The following is an 18,267-nucleotide window of genomic DNA, read 5'->3' as shown; positions in this document are numbered from 1 at the left end:
AGGTGAAAGGTTTAAAAAAAAAATAATGAGTTAAGAAGATTGTTGAATTTCGGATTCATTTTCATCTTGTTTACAGAAAAAAGAAAAAAAAAACTTTGTAGAGGAGCTTTATGAAAGAGCTTACTATAATTCATGGTTAAGCAGACTACTCACCTTCCTGAATTTCTTCTTCCAACATAATTTCTGTATCCCTCAGAATATTAATGTTAAAGTATTATGAACACTATGAAACGTGAATTTGATCATACAAAAGTTAAAGTAGAGGACAGTGAGGGTGAGGGTAGGTGTATGTTGCCTCCCTCCCTTTCATCCTTCCCTAGTATCTGAGATCTGACATTATTACTTACCTTTTTAATTGCAGTAAATCCAAATGTTTCCAAGTCTTCAACATCTAAAATGAAAAATAAATTGCAAAAAGAATAAATCATAATTGTGTGGCGTGAAAAATTATTCAACGTGAGGAAGAAACCTTAAATGTTTTGATCCATTGACTTGTCTACATAATGAAGGGGTTGTAGTTTATTAGAAGTGCATAATCAAATTTGCAAATATTGTGTAGAATATATACAGTACTCAGATTTAAATTACAGCCTCTCCTCTCTCGGCGACGTACTTGTTTACCGACAACTCGGACTTACGATGGGTATTCTGACCAGTATTTATACCTAAATAATGTATATTAGAGGTGATTTCCTTTATACTGTATATTACAATATACAGTACAGCCTTTCCTCACTTAGCAACGTACTAACTTACCAACGCCTTGGACTTACGACGGGCTCTGTGACCAGTATTTATACCTAAATAATGTATATTAGAGCTGATTTCCTCTATACTGTGTATTACAATATACAGTACAGCCTTTCCTCACTTAGCAACGTACTAATTTACCGACTCCTTGGACTTACGACGGGCTCTGTGACCAGTATTTATACCTAAATAATGTATATTAGAGCTGATTTCCTCAATTCTGTTTATTATAATATATAGTACAGTGAAACATATAAGTGAACAGTATTTAGATAAGGCTAAAGAGGTCTTTGTGGCATTTATGGATTTGGAAAAGGCGTATGACAGGGTGGATAGGGGGGCAATGTGGCAGATGTTGCAGGTGTATGGTGTAGGAGGTAGGTTACTAAAAGCAGTGAAGAGTTTTCACGAGGATAGTGAGGCTCAAGTTAGAGTATGTAGGAAAGAGGGAAATTATTTCCCAGTAAAAGTAGGCCTTAGACAAGGATGTGTGATGTCACCGTGGTTGTTTAATATATTTATAGATGGGGTTGTAAGAGAAGTAAATGCGAGGGTCTTGGCGAGAGGTGTGGAGTTAAAAGATAAAGAATCATACATAAAGTGGGAGTTGTCACAGTTGCTCTTTGCTGATGACACTGTGCTCTTGGGAGATTCTGAAGAGAAGTTGCAGAGATTGGTGGATGAATTTGGTAGGGTGTGCAAAAGAAGAAAATTAAAAGTGAATACAGGAAAGAGTAAGATTATGAGGATAAAAAGATTAGGTGATGAAAGATTGGATATCAGATTAGAGGGAGAGAGTATGGAGGAGGTGAATGTATTTAGATATTTGGAAGTGGAAATGTCAGCAGATGGGTCTATGAAAGATGAGGTGAATCATAGAATTGATGAGGGGAAAATGGTGAGTGGTGCACTTAGGAGTCTGTGGAGACAAAGAACTTTGTCCTTGGAAGCAAAGAGGGGAATGTGTGAGAGTATAGCTTTACCAACGCTCTTATATGGGTGTGAAGCATGGGTGATGAATGTTGCAGCGAGGGGAAGGCTGGAGGCAGTGGAGATGTCATGTCTGAGGGCAATGTGTGGTGTGAATATAATGGAGAATTCGTAGTTTGGAAGTTAGGGGGAGGTGCGGGATTACCAAAACTGTTGTCCAGAGGGCTGAGGAAGGGTTGTTGAGGTGGTTCGGACATGTAGAGAGAATGGAGCGAAACAGAGTGACTTCAAGAGTGTATCAGTCTGTAGTGGAAGGAAGGCGGGGTAGGGGTCGGCCTAGGAAAGGTTGGAGGGAGGGGGTAAAGGATGTTTTGTGTGTGAGGGGCTTGGACTTCCAGCAGGCATGCATGAGCGTGTTTGATAGGAGTGAATAGAGACAAATAGTTTTTAATACTTGATGTGCTGTTGGAGTGTGAGCAAAGTAACATTTATGAAGGGGTTCAGGGAAACCGGCAGGCCGGACTTGAGTCCTGGAGATGGGAAGTACAGTGCCTGCACTCTGAAGGAGGGGTGTTAACGTTGCAGTTTAAAAACTGTAGTGTAAAGCACCCTTCTGGCAAGACTGTGATGGAGTGAATGATGGGGAAAGTTTTTCTTTTTCAGGCCACCCTGCCTTGGTGGGAATCGGCCAGTGTGATGATAATAATAAATAGTAGACTGCTGTATAAACATTTAAAAATATACCGGAAATGTTATAAATGGTATAATGGTGACATTAAAACAATATCAAAGATGGTTGACACAAATCCACTACCATTATAGTATGCTCCTCGTTTAGCGATGAATTCGTTTACCGATGGGGTCTTAGGTCCCTATCTCAGTCATTAAATGAGGAGAGGCTATATTCTAATGAATGAACATTTAAAAATATACCAGAAATGTTGTAAATGGTGCAAAGGTGACATTAAAACACCAAAGATGGTTGACACAAACCCACTGCCATTATAGCATGCTCCTCACTTAGCGACTAATTCGTTTACTGACGTGATCTTAGGAACGGAACTCCATTCGTTAAGTGAGGAAAGGCTGTGCTTAGTATGTGTAATCCACTACAAAAAGTTATGGAAGAGCATATTTTCAGTGTTACAAAAAGAGTGGTTACTGTACAGTGCTTGAATGAGGTTTTTGTGGGCATCACATGTAAGCGAGTGTCAAGGTTTTGCTTATTATGTCTGTCTTTATTTTCATACATTGTCTTAATATTGTTAGGTTGTCATGGTGTCCTTCAAGCTTCAGAAATATTTGATTTTTTTCTTTTTCTTTGTGATAATGTATGTACTTGTATTAAGTGAAAACTGGGTTGGTTGAATTGTCGTTATTGTTAATGTGTGATTGCTTAATTAACCAGGAATAAGCTTCATGTGAGACTTATGATGACCTGAGATTAAAATACCTGTACTGTAGTGAGTTGATGCTTATATTTTCGGTATGTTGGATTAACTTTAAAGCAACGCAGCGAGTTTACAGAAAATGACATTTGTAAAATGTTGTCTTCGGTAAAACTCGTGGGTCCGGGTCTGCACCACAAAGTTGAGCCCTGCAGTCTTGCATGGTCGAACCTAGCGGCTATTCATTTCAGGGAGCTGTACCCTTCTTGCCTTCCTCACTGTCCTCCCCTGTGATCCGAGGACTCACAGACACCTCTTCTCTTGGTGCACCAAACGCAGCACTCCTGGACGGTAAACAGGCCATCAGCTTGTACTTCCAGGGACGTAGACAGGTGCGTACTCTGCCTGTCTAGCTGTACACAAACATGCACATACATTGTATCCAAGCATCGTTTTTTTTTTATTATTATTTTGGTTTTGCTTTGGCATTAAGCAGCCAGTACACTTACTCTTTTATCAGACGTGTAACTATTTTCACCAGTTATATCTACAATATACTGTATATTGCATATGCTGAAAGCCATTGTACATCACATGTCCTGCACTGCTCTTCTTCACTAAACTGCAATAAAATAAGAAAGTAGTAGCAAGGCACATGCTGGTGTAGTGAGAATTTTTAATTTCTGTAGTGAGATAAAAAGATAAGTTGATTAAACAATACAAGTCTTCTGTCATAGAACACTTTGTTTAGATGCCTGTTTAGTCAACTTCCAACCCCCTCCAGTTTTGTAATATATTCTATACAGTATCGCAAAATTGTACAATCCATAGGGCAGTGAGTAGTAGTTCTTAGATGAGAATGTACTTATGTAGCCTATTCATTTCTTTGAAAATTAATGTACATATGAAATATACAATAATCTGAAGGCCCAGAGGATGCACAGCATTTAGAGCAAAATTTTACCAGACATGCTTATGTAATAGGATGAAAAATAGCTGGGCTAATTTTCTTTGATGGAAGGTTCATGCTCTGCATGTACAGTGTCCACACCCACATCAATGACAGTGAGTATCCTGTGCATGGTTTGTGTGCTTGCTTGCTTGCTTGCTTGCTTATTGCTGTTTTATTTAGTCAAATCATTATAAATAGTAGCTGTCAGATGGGATTTTCAGTTATTTTTAATGTATACTGTATATTGGCTTCTTTGTAGTTTGTGATATCCTGTCTACTATTGTTCAAGCATTTGAAATTATAAATTATCCTTAGTAAATGGAAATAGATAATATTTTCCTGTGTTGACCTTGGCATTGATATTTATTTTATTGCCTTTGGTAATGTTACCATACAAAAATGCCCAGATTTGTGTGTTTTATACACACAATGTGCACATACATGTATATGAGCATGCAGTATGTATAGGTGTACTTATGTACAGTGTACTTATGTACACACAAATCTGCATGTGTACATGTACACATGAGGTGCCAGTGGGCACCTGTGAGGAGTGGAGTTCCACAGGGTCAGTCCTAGGACCAGTGCTGTTTTTGGTTTATGTGAATGACATGATGGAATGGATAGACTCAGGAGTATCCCTGTTTGCAGATGTGAAGTTAATGAGGTGAATTAAATTGAATGAGGATTGGGCAGGACTACCAAAGGACCTGGACAGGCTGCAACCCTGGTCCAGACACAGGCTCCTGGAATTTAACCCCCCCAAATGCAAAGTCATGAAGATTGGGGAAGGGCAAAGAAGACTGCAGACAGAGTATAGGCTAGGTGGCCAAAGACTGCAAACCTCGCTCAAAAGAAAAGGATCTTGGTGCGAGTATAATACCGAGCACATCTACTGAGGCTCACATCAACCAGATAACTGCTGCAGCATATGAACGCCTTGCAAACAAACCTTAGAATAGAATTCTGACATCTTGGTAAGGAATCGTTAAAGACACTGTACATAGTGTATGTCAGGCCCATATTCAAGTATTCAGCACCAGTTTGGAACCTACACCTGGTCGAACATGTCAAGAAATTAGAAAGTGCAAAGGTTTCCAACAAGACTAATTCGGAGCTAAAGGAAATGTCCTACGAAGAAAGGTTAAAGGAAATCGGCTTGACGACACTGGAGGACAGGAGGGTTAGGGGAGACGTGATAACGACATATGAAATACTACAAGGAATTGACGAGATGGACAGACAGGATGTTCCAGAGATGGGACACGGAAACAAGGGGTCACAATTGGAAGTTGAAGACTCGGATGAGTCAAGAGGATTTAAGAAGCATTTCTTCAGTCATAGAGTTGTCAGAAAGTGGAATAGTCTGGAGAATGGCGTAGTGGAGGCAGGAACCATACATAGTTTTAAGACTGTTTGATAAAGCTCATAGAGCAGCGAGAGAGAAGACTTAGTAGCGATCAGTGAAATGGCAGGGCCAGGAGCTATGACTCGAGCCCTGCACCCACAAATAGGTGAGTACATGGAGCCAGGAGTTGACTCAACCCCTCAACCACATAGGCAAGTGCACACACGTGTGCACGCAGGTTTACACACGTATATAAAAATTTAATTACAATACTGTGTACAGTGAAGTCTTAATTTAGTGAGACTAAGGGGTTGGAGCTGGTGACTGTTTATGATTGTTGTGGATAAAGATGAAAGTTTTTTGCAGTGATTGTATAAACAATGAACTTTAATTGTTTGAGTCACTTGACCCAGTGGACTTTGTTCTGCATTTCTGAAGTCCTTTAATTTGATAATTGTGTATTGCTAGGGTTATAACCTTCCTACATTTTTCTTCTTGGTATTCTCAGTTTTCTGTAATTTTAATGTTCTTTGGTGCGCATTCCTATGGCACCTTGATTTTCCACTTACAGTTCTATAGACCTGTACATTTTGATATATTTGCTCTTTTGTTTTTAGTACTCTACTGTATCATTTTTTTAAGAATGTACTGCAACTATGGAAACAAAGTAGAATCCCCATATCCACTGATTCAGTATCCACGGTTTACTATGGCCCAAAAATACCTTTTAATTTTGCATTATTATTATTATTATAATCAAAAAGAAGTGCTAAACCACAAGGGCTATACAGCCATTTTACATAATGACCCCAAGGCACAAAAGTAGAGAAGCTGGCACTTCCTCAAAGCCTAAGAGAAGCTGTGAAGTGCTTCCCACGAGTGAAAAAGTGATAAGTCTCCACTTACTGTGCATGATTTATCAGTTAAACTTTATAATAAGTATGTATAAAACTTATATATGTGGTTTGCTACTATCCGCAGTTTTGGTATCCACGGCAGGTTCTTGAAACATATTCCCCTCTGTGTAATTGTATTTCTGACGGTAGTCACGTGTTCACAGATTTCTTAAGAAGAACATTGTTTTGTATAAAAATATTATACAGCACATTATGTGACTACCCTGTTCTGATGGTTTCACAAAACACCCATAACACAGAATTGGGTTCAGTATAAGGCAATGGAATCTGTCATCTTGAGTAACTACTTGAAATGCCATACACAAAAGGAACCTTACTGTGTAGCAAATTAATTGAATGCAAGGCAGGATAGCACTTTTTTTTTTCTTTTTTATTCAACTTTTTGAAGTTGACAGTAATCATAATTTTTATACAAATGTTCTGTAGTTGAAAATAAGGAGAAAAATAATTTGGAAATTCTGAAGAATTTCATTCATTTTGTGTTCTAGGTTTTGGGTTTAAATTTAAGTTATTGGTCTTTTTTAAACTTTGTAACCCCTCAAGGAAGGTTCCTTGATGTTGGTGAGGGGCTCTTGATTTAGGGAATTGGATCTGTGCTCCAGTTCCCCGAATTAAGCCTGAATGCCTTCCACATCCCCCCCCCAGGCGCTGTATAATCCTCCGGGTTTAGCGCTTCCCCCTTGATTATAATAATAATAATAATAAACTTTGTAAACATTCAGCAAAGATCCATTATCATAGGAGGTAGTTTGTTTTAAGATCTATTGTGAAGTGAAAGGGTGTATTTTGTGTTTACTGAAGCCCTACGATTCTTTTCCAGGCCCTTTACCACCGTGAAGTTGCATGCCGAAATAACAACAACAACGGCAGCAGCATCACCAAGAATGGGGAACTGGACCCGGAAGTCACTCTTCAGTTTCTTAAGTCAGCCATATATTATTTCCTCACTGATAAAGATAACTCAAGGGGCCACTTGCGTGCCATTGAGAGTATACTAGGATATACCGACAGTGAAAGATATAACATAGATAAAGTAGTTAAGTGAGAAGACAAAAACTATTCTTATTAATGTTTTTATATTATGTAAAATTACTTATCATAGTGTCTTAATGTTATAAAGGGTTTTAAATTAGGCAAGTAATTGCTGTGATTATCTAGTTGATTATACTTTTCCTTGGTATGAATAATATGCAATTTCACACATCTGAATTTTTCTAGCCTGTGATACATGAATGTGTTGCTGAGGCTACAGGTTGTCAGATACTATAGAGAGCTCTTGCTTGTATGCACTGAATGTAGAATGTTTTTTGTGATGTGGGGCCTTAGTGGTATAGGTACTGCTACTCTTGTGAATAGTATCCAAAAGAATTTTATAGTACAAGGGTAACATGTGTAAATGTTGGTTTCTCTTTGCCCTGTACACGAGTTGCTGAGGCTTCAAAGGCCATCTCAACAACCAGAAATGCTGATAGTTGTATTTAAAAAAAATTCTAAGACCATGTGGGTTGTTTAGCTGCCTGAGGAATTGTGTAATTCTAAATGTCTCGTAATGTATTTCATAGTAAACTCTGTTTGCGGTGCCTCTGTTTGCAGCAGTTTGATAATGGCATCATTCTAAAGCTATAAAGTAATGGTCATAAAATTTGTATATAAATAAAAATTGGTTAAACATGCAATTTTTCATAAAAAATTCCTGTTTGGAAATTAGTGGACTAATTAGTGACATGTTATATAACTTAATTACCGTGTTGAAAGTTTTGTATATTTTTCTCATGCATATCCCACAGCGCTGCATGACCCTTGTCGGTTTAGCGCTTTATTTGATTATAATAATAATTCTCATGCATATGAATGTGTAAAGTTTATCATACTGCATGTGTAGCATGTGGTTCTCCTCATAAAATCACATATTGCATATAGTGTATGCTCATGTACATGGATATGCATTGTGTAGTATATATATATGTGTGTAAATGCACATGCATATGCTGTGTGTATAATTACATGGTTTTTTATTACCACACTTGCTGTTTCCCACTAAGGTCTGGTGACTGAAGGAGACAATGTCCATCACACTTCCAATAACTATCTTCTCATAACTGTGTGTAGTTCAGAGTCCAGTGGTCCTCTGAACTGCAGTACCTGCACTCATCTTTCAGAGTGCAAGCACTCTAATTTCCACCTCCAAGACAAGTTTGGTTCACTGATTTTCCTGGAGCCCTTTGTTAATGTAATTTTGCTCATACTCTGAAAGCACTTCGAATAAAATCTACTGTATTAGTTTCTGTTCACTTCAGTCAACCTGCATCCCCCCCCCCCCCACACACACACACACAGCAAAGAAAAAGTGCATATACACACACACACAGGACAAAATGGTAACTAACATCTGTCAGAGTTGTCAGGAAATGTAATAGTCTGGGAATTGATGTAGTGGAGGCAGGATCCATACATAGCTTTAAAAAGAGGTATGATAAAGCTCCTGGAGCAGGAAGAGTACCCAATAGTGACCAGTGAAGAGGCAGGGCCAGGAGCTATGACTTGACCCCTGCAACCACAACTAGGTGAGTACATGACACAACACACCACAAATGTGTGCATGTACACACACACACACACACACACACACACACACACACACATACACAGGAAATCCTGTGTCACAAACCTAGAGTTCCATGACAGGGTGACAGCAATAAGATGAGAGGGGTGAGTAGATTGCATTTTCTTGGACTGTAAGAAGGCTTTTGAAAGTTCCACACAAAAGCTGAGGACCAGGCAGGTACAATGGGGAAGCCACTGCAGTGAATCAGAGAATACCTGACGGGAAGACATCAGCGAGTCATGGTACATGACGAGGTGTTGAAGTGGGTGCCTGTGTCGAGCGGGGCTCCACAGGGGTCAGTCCTAGGACCGGTGCTGTTTCTGGTAAATGTGAATGACATGATGGAAGAAATAGACTCCGAAGTGTCCCTGTTTGCAGGTGACGTGAAGTTAATGAGGAGAATTCAGTCAGAGGAGGACAAGGCAGGACTAGAAGAATCTGGACAGACTGCAGGCCTGGTCCAGCAACTGGCTTCTGGAGTTCAAACCCACCAAGTGCAAAGTCATGAGGATTAGGGAAGGGCAAAGAAGACCACAGAGAGAGTACAGTCTAGGAGGCCAAAGGCTACAAACCTCACTGAAGATAAAGGATATTGGAGTGTGTATAATACCGAGCACATCTTCTGAGGTGCACATCAACCAAATAACTGCTGCATCATATGGGCAACTAGTGAACCTAGGATTAGCATTCCAGCATCTCAGTAAGGAGTCATTCTTGGCCCTTTACACCATGTGTGTCAGGCCCATATTGGAGTATACAGCTCTAGTTTGGAACCCACATCTGGCCAAGCATGTCAGGAAAGTAGAGAAAGTGCAAAGGTTTGCAGTGAGGCTAGTGGTGACCAGTGAAGAGGTGGGGCCAGGAGCTGTGACTCAACCCCCTGCAGCCACAATTAGGTGAGTACACACAAGTGTATACACCTGCTGGATGCATAAGCCTCTACCAGTCAAAATCTCTTTCTCTCCAGCCCTTCATGGGACATGCTTTACACCTTCCATCCTGTGTGTGTTTATGAACTCTATCAACTGATTCTGCTTCATGCTTTCCAAATGCCCCATGTCAATAACCCCTCCAAACTGAATTATACTTTTCATTCCACTATGCAGTATTTTTAAGCTTCTTATTCTCTACATAATATTCACACTATTCATTAATCTCAAACATGATCTCTCCCGTATCAAGCATCCTCTATACTGCAACCTGCAGAGATCATGCCTTATATACAAGTGTGTTGATACCACTATACTTTGATAGTCTTTTTGTGTCCTAATAAACTCTTCTTTCTGCAGATACCTCAACACACTAGGTTTTTTTTTTTTCCTCACCTTGTCTTTCATACGCTCGTCTGCCAATATGTCCACTTGAGTGTGTAAATGTATTTACTCCTTCTAGACTCCATTCCAACTGGCTCCCCTTCCTCCCCTCTTTTTATAAATGCAACATTCAATTTATCCATCCTGAGATTTGCCTTTCCTTAATTTATAAATGCAACGAACATCTCTACCCTTTTCTAAGTATTGCTTATTTAAATGCTTTAGAACAAAACATTTCTTCCACTCCTGTTTTTATTTTTTGTTCGCCCAACTGTTTTCATGGTTATTATACCATACACTTTACCCAGTATAATTGGAAAACTTGTTTCTCTACTTTTTCTTTCATGCATATATTAAATGCACCAGCTACTCCCAAGCATGTTCCATGCCTTTTTCCATTATTATTATAATAAAAAAGAAGCGTTTAGCCACAAGGGCTAACACCTTTTTTCCAGAGGCTTGGTCTTGTTCCCATCTAACCCAGCTGCTTACTCTTGTCCTACCCACTGTCTATACACTTTAACATTCACCTTGGACTCTTTCCTACTAACAGTGTGTTAACCACTGGTCCAGTTGTTAGCACACTGGCCTGTGAGTTTTAAGACTCGCCTGCCAAGGGTTAGAGCTCCACGTTTTGTGAAATATTTCAGGAAACTACAGTTTTCCACCAGTGTAGGGTGACTGAAAGGAATACATTCATCACTACTGTAATTCAGTAGTGCAGTTACAATTCAAATTCCTCTCCAAATAGGAACATCACCATCTATCCTTCAGAGTACAGGCAATGTACTTCCAACCTCCAGGACTTGGGTCCAGTTAACAGATTTCTCCGAATTCATTTGTTACCATGCTCACACTCAATATTTCAAATCCCAAAAATCTAATATGTTCTCAAATGTGAAGGTCTGCTGTACGTTCAGGTTCCTTACCCATTATCCTTTCATTGTCCAGACCTCCAAAATTAATATGTTCCCAGTGTCCACTTTAACCCTTTCAATGGCCAGTTTGAGATGTTTTCTCAGGTGTTTTTTATAGCATTATTGGCTGTTTCTGGGTATCATTTGATATAAAGGAAGACTTACTATTGAAATAGAGATGATTTTAATTGGTTTCAGTAACGAGAGGAGCTTGAAACTGAGCTCATAGTCGGGAAATGTTTGTTTTTTTGCCACTATTCCTGAGGACAGTCTGTTTTATAGGTCTTTAATAGGTCTGATTCAATTATTGGGATGCCATAAACTATGACCAATCATTCCTAGTTATATTTTATTTGAGAAAGACTAAATCTTCTATTTTTGTGTTATTAAGAATTCAAAATGATGGGAAATGGTAATAGTGGATCCCTGGTTACCGATATTTTTTCATTCCAGAAGTATGTTCAGGTGCCAGTACTGACCGGATTTGTTCCCATAAGGAATATTGTGAAGTAGACGAGTCCATTTCAGACCCCCAAACATACACGTACAAACGCACTTACATAATTGGTCGTATTGGGAGGTGATCGTTAAGCGGGGGTCCACTGTATAGGAGAGGCCGGGAGACGTGACTAATGAAGAGAGGAAATGTTTTATTGCCAGGAATGTCTACATTGTTAATTTTGGACTCTGTTTTTAAGTTTTCTTCAAGGGAAAGGGGCTCCCTGGTATGGTGAAGAGGCCCTTGGTCTGAGGAATTAGGCCTTTTGGTCTCCTTCCTCAGACTGAACCTAATTATTTCTCTTTCCCTACCCCACCCTCTCCATACCCCCCTTTTTTCCCCTTTCCTCCCCACCCTCCTCTTGTTTCCCATCCTGTTTGTAGCCACTGGGGTCCTCCCCTCTGGCATTACAGTTTCTAGGTAGGGGCTGGTGTGCCGGGGTTCATCCCACTCTGTGAGGTCCCTCAGGGGTGGTGCGGTTTGCTGTGGAATCTAAATTATCGGAGGGTGCCCTGCTTCCTTCCCAGATTTCCAGGAAGAGGGCGGGGTGCCCTTCGGGTAATGGGTGTTTACCTGGAGTTTACCTGGAGAGAGTTTCGGGGGTCAATGCCCCCGCGGCCCGGTCTGTGACCAGGCCTCCTGGTGGATCAGCGCCTGATCAACCAGGCTGTTGCTGCTGGCTGCACGCAAACCAACGTACGAGCCACAGCCCGGCTGATCAGGAACTGACTTTAGGTGCTTGTCCAGTGCCAGCTTGAAGACTGCCAGGGGTCTGTTGGTAATCCCCCTTATGTGTGCTGGGAGGCAGTTGAACAGTCTCGGGCCCCTGACACTTATTGTATGGTCTCTTAACGTGCTAGTGACACCCCTGCTTTTCATTGGGGGGATGGTGCATCGTCTGCCAAGTCTTTTGCTTTCGTAGTGAGTGATTTTCGTGTGCAAGTTCGGTACTAGTCCCTCTAGGATTTTCCAGGTGTATATAATCATGTATCTCTCCCTCCTGCGTTCCAGGGAATACAGGTTTAGAAACCTCAAGCGCTCCCAGTAATTGAGGTGTTTTATCTCCGTTATGCGCGCCGTGAAAGTTCTCTGTACATTTTCTAGGTCGGCAATTTCACCTGCCTTGAAAGGTGCTGTTAGAGTGCAGCAATATTCCAGCCTAGATAGAACAAGTGACCTGAAGAGTGTCATCATGGGCTTGGCCTCCCTAGTTTTGAAGGTTCTCATTATCCATCCTGTCATTTTTCTAGCAGATGCGATTGATACAATGTTATGGTCCTTGAAGGTGAGATCCTCCGACATAATCACTCCCAGGTCTTTGACGTTGGTGTTTCGCTCTATTTTGTGGCCAGAATTTGTTTTGTACTCTGATGAAGATTTAATTTCCTCATGTTTACCATATCTGAGTAATTGAAATTTCTCATCGTTGAACTTCATATTGTTTTCTGCAGCCCACTGAAAGATTTGGTTGATGTCCGCCTGGAGCCTTGCAGTGTCTGCAATGGAAGACACTGTCATGCAGATTCGGGTGTCATCTGCAAAGGAAGACACGGTGCTGTGGCTGACATCCTTGTCTATGTCGGATATGAGGATGAGGAACAAGATGGGAGCTAGTACTGTGCCTTGTGGAACAGAGCTTTTCACCGTAGCTGCCTCGGACTTTACTCTGTTGACGACTACTCTCTGTGTTCTGTTAGTGAGGAAATTATAGATCCATCGACCGACTTTTCCTGTTATTCCTTTAGCGCGCATTTTGTGCGCTATTACGCCATGGTCACACTTGTCGAAGGCTTTTGCAAAGTCTGTATATATTACATCTGCATTCTTTTTGTCTTCTAGTGCATTTAGGACCTTGTCGTAGTGATCCAGTAGTTGAGACAGACAGGAGCGACCTGTTCTAAACCCATGTTGCCCTGGGTTGTATCTCCGGAAGCTGCCTGTCAGTTCTGGGAGGTGGCGGCCGAAGGGGGTATGCTTTGTGGCGGGTTTCCGACTACCCTTTCTTTTGTCTGCTGGGGTAGCTCGGTAGATGTGAGGCTGCTATCCTAGAGCATTGGTTTACTGGTGTGAAGGGTAGGGTATGGCACAGGTTCCATGTTGCATCTTCACTGCCCGTGGGCTTGAGGCCCCCTCAGATGAGGGGGTGAACTACCAGCCTTTCTATGCCTCGTAGCGACTGTCCCTCCGCTGTCCCTCTTTTTTTTTTTCCTTTTTTCTAAAAATAACAAGAAAGGAGATATGGAAGAAGCACCTTTATAATGGAGTTTTCACCTAATGAAACCCTTCCTCCTCCCAGACTTCTTTCTGATCCCACACCCTGTTCTCGCCCAGCTTCATTATCAGTCCATTCTCTCGACTCTTCTCGTACCCCTGTACCTTCTGCCGGTGACACTTCGTCACCTGCTTCAGGTGCTACGGTGTCACCCATTTGTCCATGCCACTACTTCTAGCACACCTTTCACAATGCATCCAGCTTTCCCAAATACGGTGCGACACTTTTCGGATCGCCCGCCTCCCTCGAGTCAGACCACCCGCAGTACTACTCCTAAATGTCCACGACAACCTTCTGATGACGGTTCATCGATGATCGCTCAAAAACGACCTACACAACACTCGCTACCTTTGCGTACCGGGCTAACGAGTGTGCAATGGACAAAATTCTTTTCTTTACAACCAACGTCTCAAATGGATTATCTGTCTGATCATGGAATTGGTAAAACTCTTTTAACCCTTTCAGGGTCCGTCCCGTAGATCTACGGCTTTACGTTCAGGGTCCAAACCGTAGATCTACGCCATGAGCTCAGCTCACTCTGATAAACTGTGAGTGGTACATTTGGGCCTAGATATGAGAGAATACATCTATGTGGTATGTGTGCACCACATAAAACAGATCCTGCAGCACACTGTGTATAATGAGAGAAAAAAAATGAAATCATGATTTTTCGATTAAAACAGCAACTTTGCAGTGTTTTTTCGTATGTTTTTTATAGTTGTATTTGCGATTTCTTGGTCTCATTTGATAGAATGGAAGACATATTACAGAAATAGAGATGATCTTGATTGGTTTTAGCATTGGAAATGGCTTGAAACTGAGCTCAAAGTAGCGGAAATGTTAAATTTTTGCCGATATTCAAGAGTAAACAAACGACCTCACACGTCTAATACACACCAGCTGGTGGGTCTAATATACATTCACAAATATGGTGATGATATTTATACAATTATTACAGTATTGCATAACAGTAAATCTTCTATTTTTTGGTGTGAATAAAAATTCATTATGTGAATAAAAAATCAAAATGGAATTTATTTGTAAAGCCTCAAAACATAACTAATGAACAGAGGAAATGTTAGTTTAGTGCCAGGAATGCCTACATTGTTCATTCTGGACCCTATTTTGAAATTGGAATATTTTGAACTTTGTGTTAAATTGGCCAAATTAACAATTTCCGATCACTTTATTTTGTAGTTGAAACAGTTGACTTGGTGATTTCTTGTGCTCAATCGATAGAATAGAAGTAATACTAGTGAAATAGCTAAGAATTTGGTTGATTGGAATAATGTAATTGGCCTAAAATGGGAGTCAAATTCGGCAAAATCTCCGATTCGTAAATATCGCTGACACATCAAAATTCGCGAGAGCATAATTTCGTCAATTTTCCACCAAATTTCGTACTTTTTGTTTTATTACCTTCACAAAAAGATTCTCTACGATTTCATAAGAAAAAATAACAATTTTTTTTTTTTTTAAATTCTTGGACACTGGTGCGTGACTCCAGATTTGGGCCTTGGACCCTGAAAGGGTTAAGGCACGTTGGCCAAAATATATCTTTCCACACTCTTCGAAGCTGTACGCATGTCGTAACTGTGCAGAATTCAGAGCAAGCTCATGCTCTCTCCCGCATCACATCCATTGATAACGTACCAGTCACCATTCGTAAACATGCTACTCTTAATTCTTGCAGTGGTACCGTGGTCTTACTGCGTACCATTGTACAGAGTGACTTTTTTTGTCTTGACGCAATGATATTTTAGAACAATTAGTCCTTCAAAACCTCCCTGTTCTTAAGGTAGATACATCCTGCCTGCTCATGAGTGGAGGCACTTTCCTAGTAACATTGCTTGTTTACCCTTCGACTGCCAGGAACTGCAGTCCTCTGTCTACATTGTGGGCCATTGTTTAGAGGTCCGTCAAGTAGTTCCCATTCCCAAACAGTGTTGAAATTGCAATAATGTTGGTAGAATTACCGACAATAAGTAAAGTAAAAGGACACAAGTGCAACTAATGTGACATTTTATTGTGGCAACGTTTCGCTCCTGGAGAGCGAAACGTTTCCACAATAAAATGTCACATTATTTGCACTTGTCCTTTTACTTTACAGTGTTGAAATTGCTGGCATTTTGGGCACCCCACTAAACATTGCAGATCTGCGGCAAAATGCCCGATCTGTGGTGCACCAGATCATTCCAGTACATCTTGTAGTCTCGCCCCTCGTCTCAATTGCAAGGTACCTCGTCCTTCCTTTTCCCTGCCGTTGCCAGGTCTATCGTAATGAATGAGAGATCAGTCACCTTAAAGAGCGCAAGGGCCTTACTTACACTATGGCAGTCTCTTAGCTCCGCCTTCAAGGAATTTTGTCGTGTCCTGCATGCTCAGGTAGCCCACAGACCTCCAACCTCGACAGTCCTCCTGTCTCCCAATCCCTCTGCTTCCATGCCTTCCAGGGTCACCCCAGTTTCTAATGTTTTTGCAGTTTTATCCTCTGACACTCCTGCTTCCACACCACTTTCTACTTCTACTTCATCTTGCTCGCTTCTCGGTCTAATAGGCCTTGCAGACCTACACTTTCTTTGCACCCATCACCTGTACAGAATCTGTCTTCTACCTTGGAGACTTTCTCACCCCCCTCCCCTTTCCACCCCTCACATGAAGGTAGAGGTCCCCCCCCCCCCCCTGAGTGTAGTTCCCTCTTCCCATCTTCCATAGTTTTACCTCCTTCCTCTCCTGTTACACTGCAGGACTTGTTACATTCTTCCGATCCTTTACCTGACAAATCACTTAATGAAAGCGTACTTCTTGTATGCGTTGATATACTGTATCAACAAGTTTTTGTTCGCTCCCTGATGCATTATACTGCAGCTCATGTTCATTTACACCGATGGTTTACAGTTTACTCTATCTTTGTCCCTCCCGTGCATTCTGTATCTCTGATATCACGTTTTTTATTTCATCTCTACCGCCGCCCATCACCTGTAGGGAGGGTCCCACTGCGACTCATGGTGATCAGTTGGAGACTCTTCTCGCCCTCATGTTTTAAACATGGGTGCTCCTACCCATTCTGACTCTTGCTCTCAGTCTCTCCTGCATTGATCTTTCTGTGTGTTCTTTGCCCATTGCACTTGATTTTGCGTGGTCTGTTCTTCCAGATTTACACGATAGTTATCACTCTCCCATTCTTCTTTCTTCTTCTATGTATGCCCGACCGTTTCATAGCCTTCGTTGGCAATTTGCTCGAGCAGATTGGGACTTGTACTCCCATCTTACCACCTGTTGAGGACCCCCTTTCGTCCTCTGTTGATGAACTGGCACACCACTTTTCAACCTTAGTCCTAACTGCAGTGACACATTCTTTCCCCCCAAACTTAAGGTAGGCATTCTCAGGCATGCATGCCTTGTTGGTCTCTTATATGCTCCCATTCAGTGCGTTTAAAATGTTCTGCACAGGGCCATTATTAATATAATCATACTGCGGAGTGTCTGTTGGATTTCAAGCGAGCAAGGACAGTTGCTCACCGCATTATCCACGATGCTAAATGCACTTGTTGGCGAGACTACATGTCTACCATTAACTCTTCTTCCCCTATGTGCGTGATTTGGAAAAAGGTGTGGAAATTGTGGCAGGTACACTCCGGACCCTGCTCCCGTTTTGCGAGTTGCTGGAGTTGATGTCACGGAGCCCTTAGAAGTTGCCACAGCAATCGGGAACTATCTTATCCATATCTCCCGAGGGCTTCACCTCTGTTCCTCAGAGAGCAGTTGCCCTTAGATTTCTCTTCTGGTGGATTGGAGCCATATAACGTACCTTTTACTCTTCTAGAACTGGAGTCCACGTTTTTCATTTGCCAGCCATCGGCACTGGGACCTGATGATATCCACGTCGGTATGCTTCAACATCTCCATTCTATGGCTCTTCCCATTCTTTTACGTCTTTTCAATCTAATTTGGAAGCAAGGGGGTTCTCCCTCAACACTGGAAATCTGCTATTGTACTACCGTTTGCAAACAGAGTGCCTCAGGACTTGACACCTCTCACTATCATCCCATTGCCATGACCAGTGTGGTCTGCAAGGTGATGGAATGATTTGTGAATAGACATATGATGTGGTTCTTAGAGACACAGAATAGCCTTTTCCCTCACCAATATGGTTTTTGCAAAGGCCGCTCTACTGTAGACCTCTTGCTTCACTTAGATACATATATTCAAAATGCCTTTGCTAACAACCACTCCGTCCTAGCGGTCTTTTTTGATCTAGAGAAGACATATGATGCCACATGGAGGTTTAACATCCTAGCCCAAGCCCACTCTTTAGGCCTCTGCGGTAATCTACCAAACTTCATTGCTGCTTTCTTGTCCAATAGACATTTTCG

General features: G+C 41.3%; 1 protein-coding gene across 7 annotated transcripts in view; it reads left to right on the top strand.

Annotated features, from left to right (window-relative positions):
• The window catches only part of qtc (quick-to-court), a 398,802-nt gene extending 390,846 nt beyond the window's left edge, over positions 1-7,956 (top strand). For 5 of the 7 annotated variants that reach the window (XM_070089489.1, XM_070089490.1, XM_070089492.1 and 2 more), the window contains 2 exons: positions 3,320-3,460; positions 7,106-7,956. In XM_070089489.1, coding sequence (XP_069945590.1) covers positions 3,320-3,460; positions 7,106-7,330 — 366 coding nt within the window. In that variant the 3' untranslated portion in view covers positions 7,331-7,956. The remainder of the gene's footprint in view (positions 1-3,319; positions 3,461-7,105) is intronic. The other 2 variants (XM_070089493.1, XM_070089491.1) reach the window with 1 other exon arrangement.
• Positions 7,957-18,267: the final 10,311 nt, after the last annotated feature.

The sequence above is a fragment of the Cherax quadricarinatus genome, chromosome 28 (genome assembly GCF_038502225.1).
Source record: "Cherax quadricarinatus isolate ZL_2023a chromosome 28, ASM3850222v1, whole genome shotgun sequence".
Taxonomy (NCBI): domain Eukaryota; kingdom Metazoa; phylum Arthropoda; class Malacostraca; order Decapoda; family Parastacidae; genus Cherax; species Cherax quadricarinatus.
Note: the sequence above shows the minus strand (reverse complement) of the source record. Positions and strands in the feature narration are given on the sequence as shown.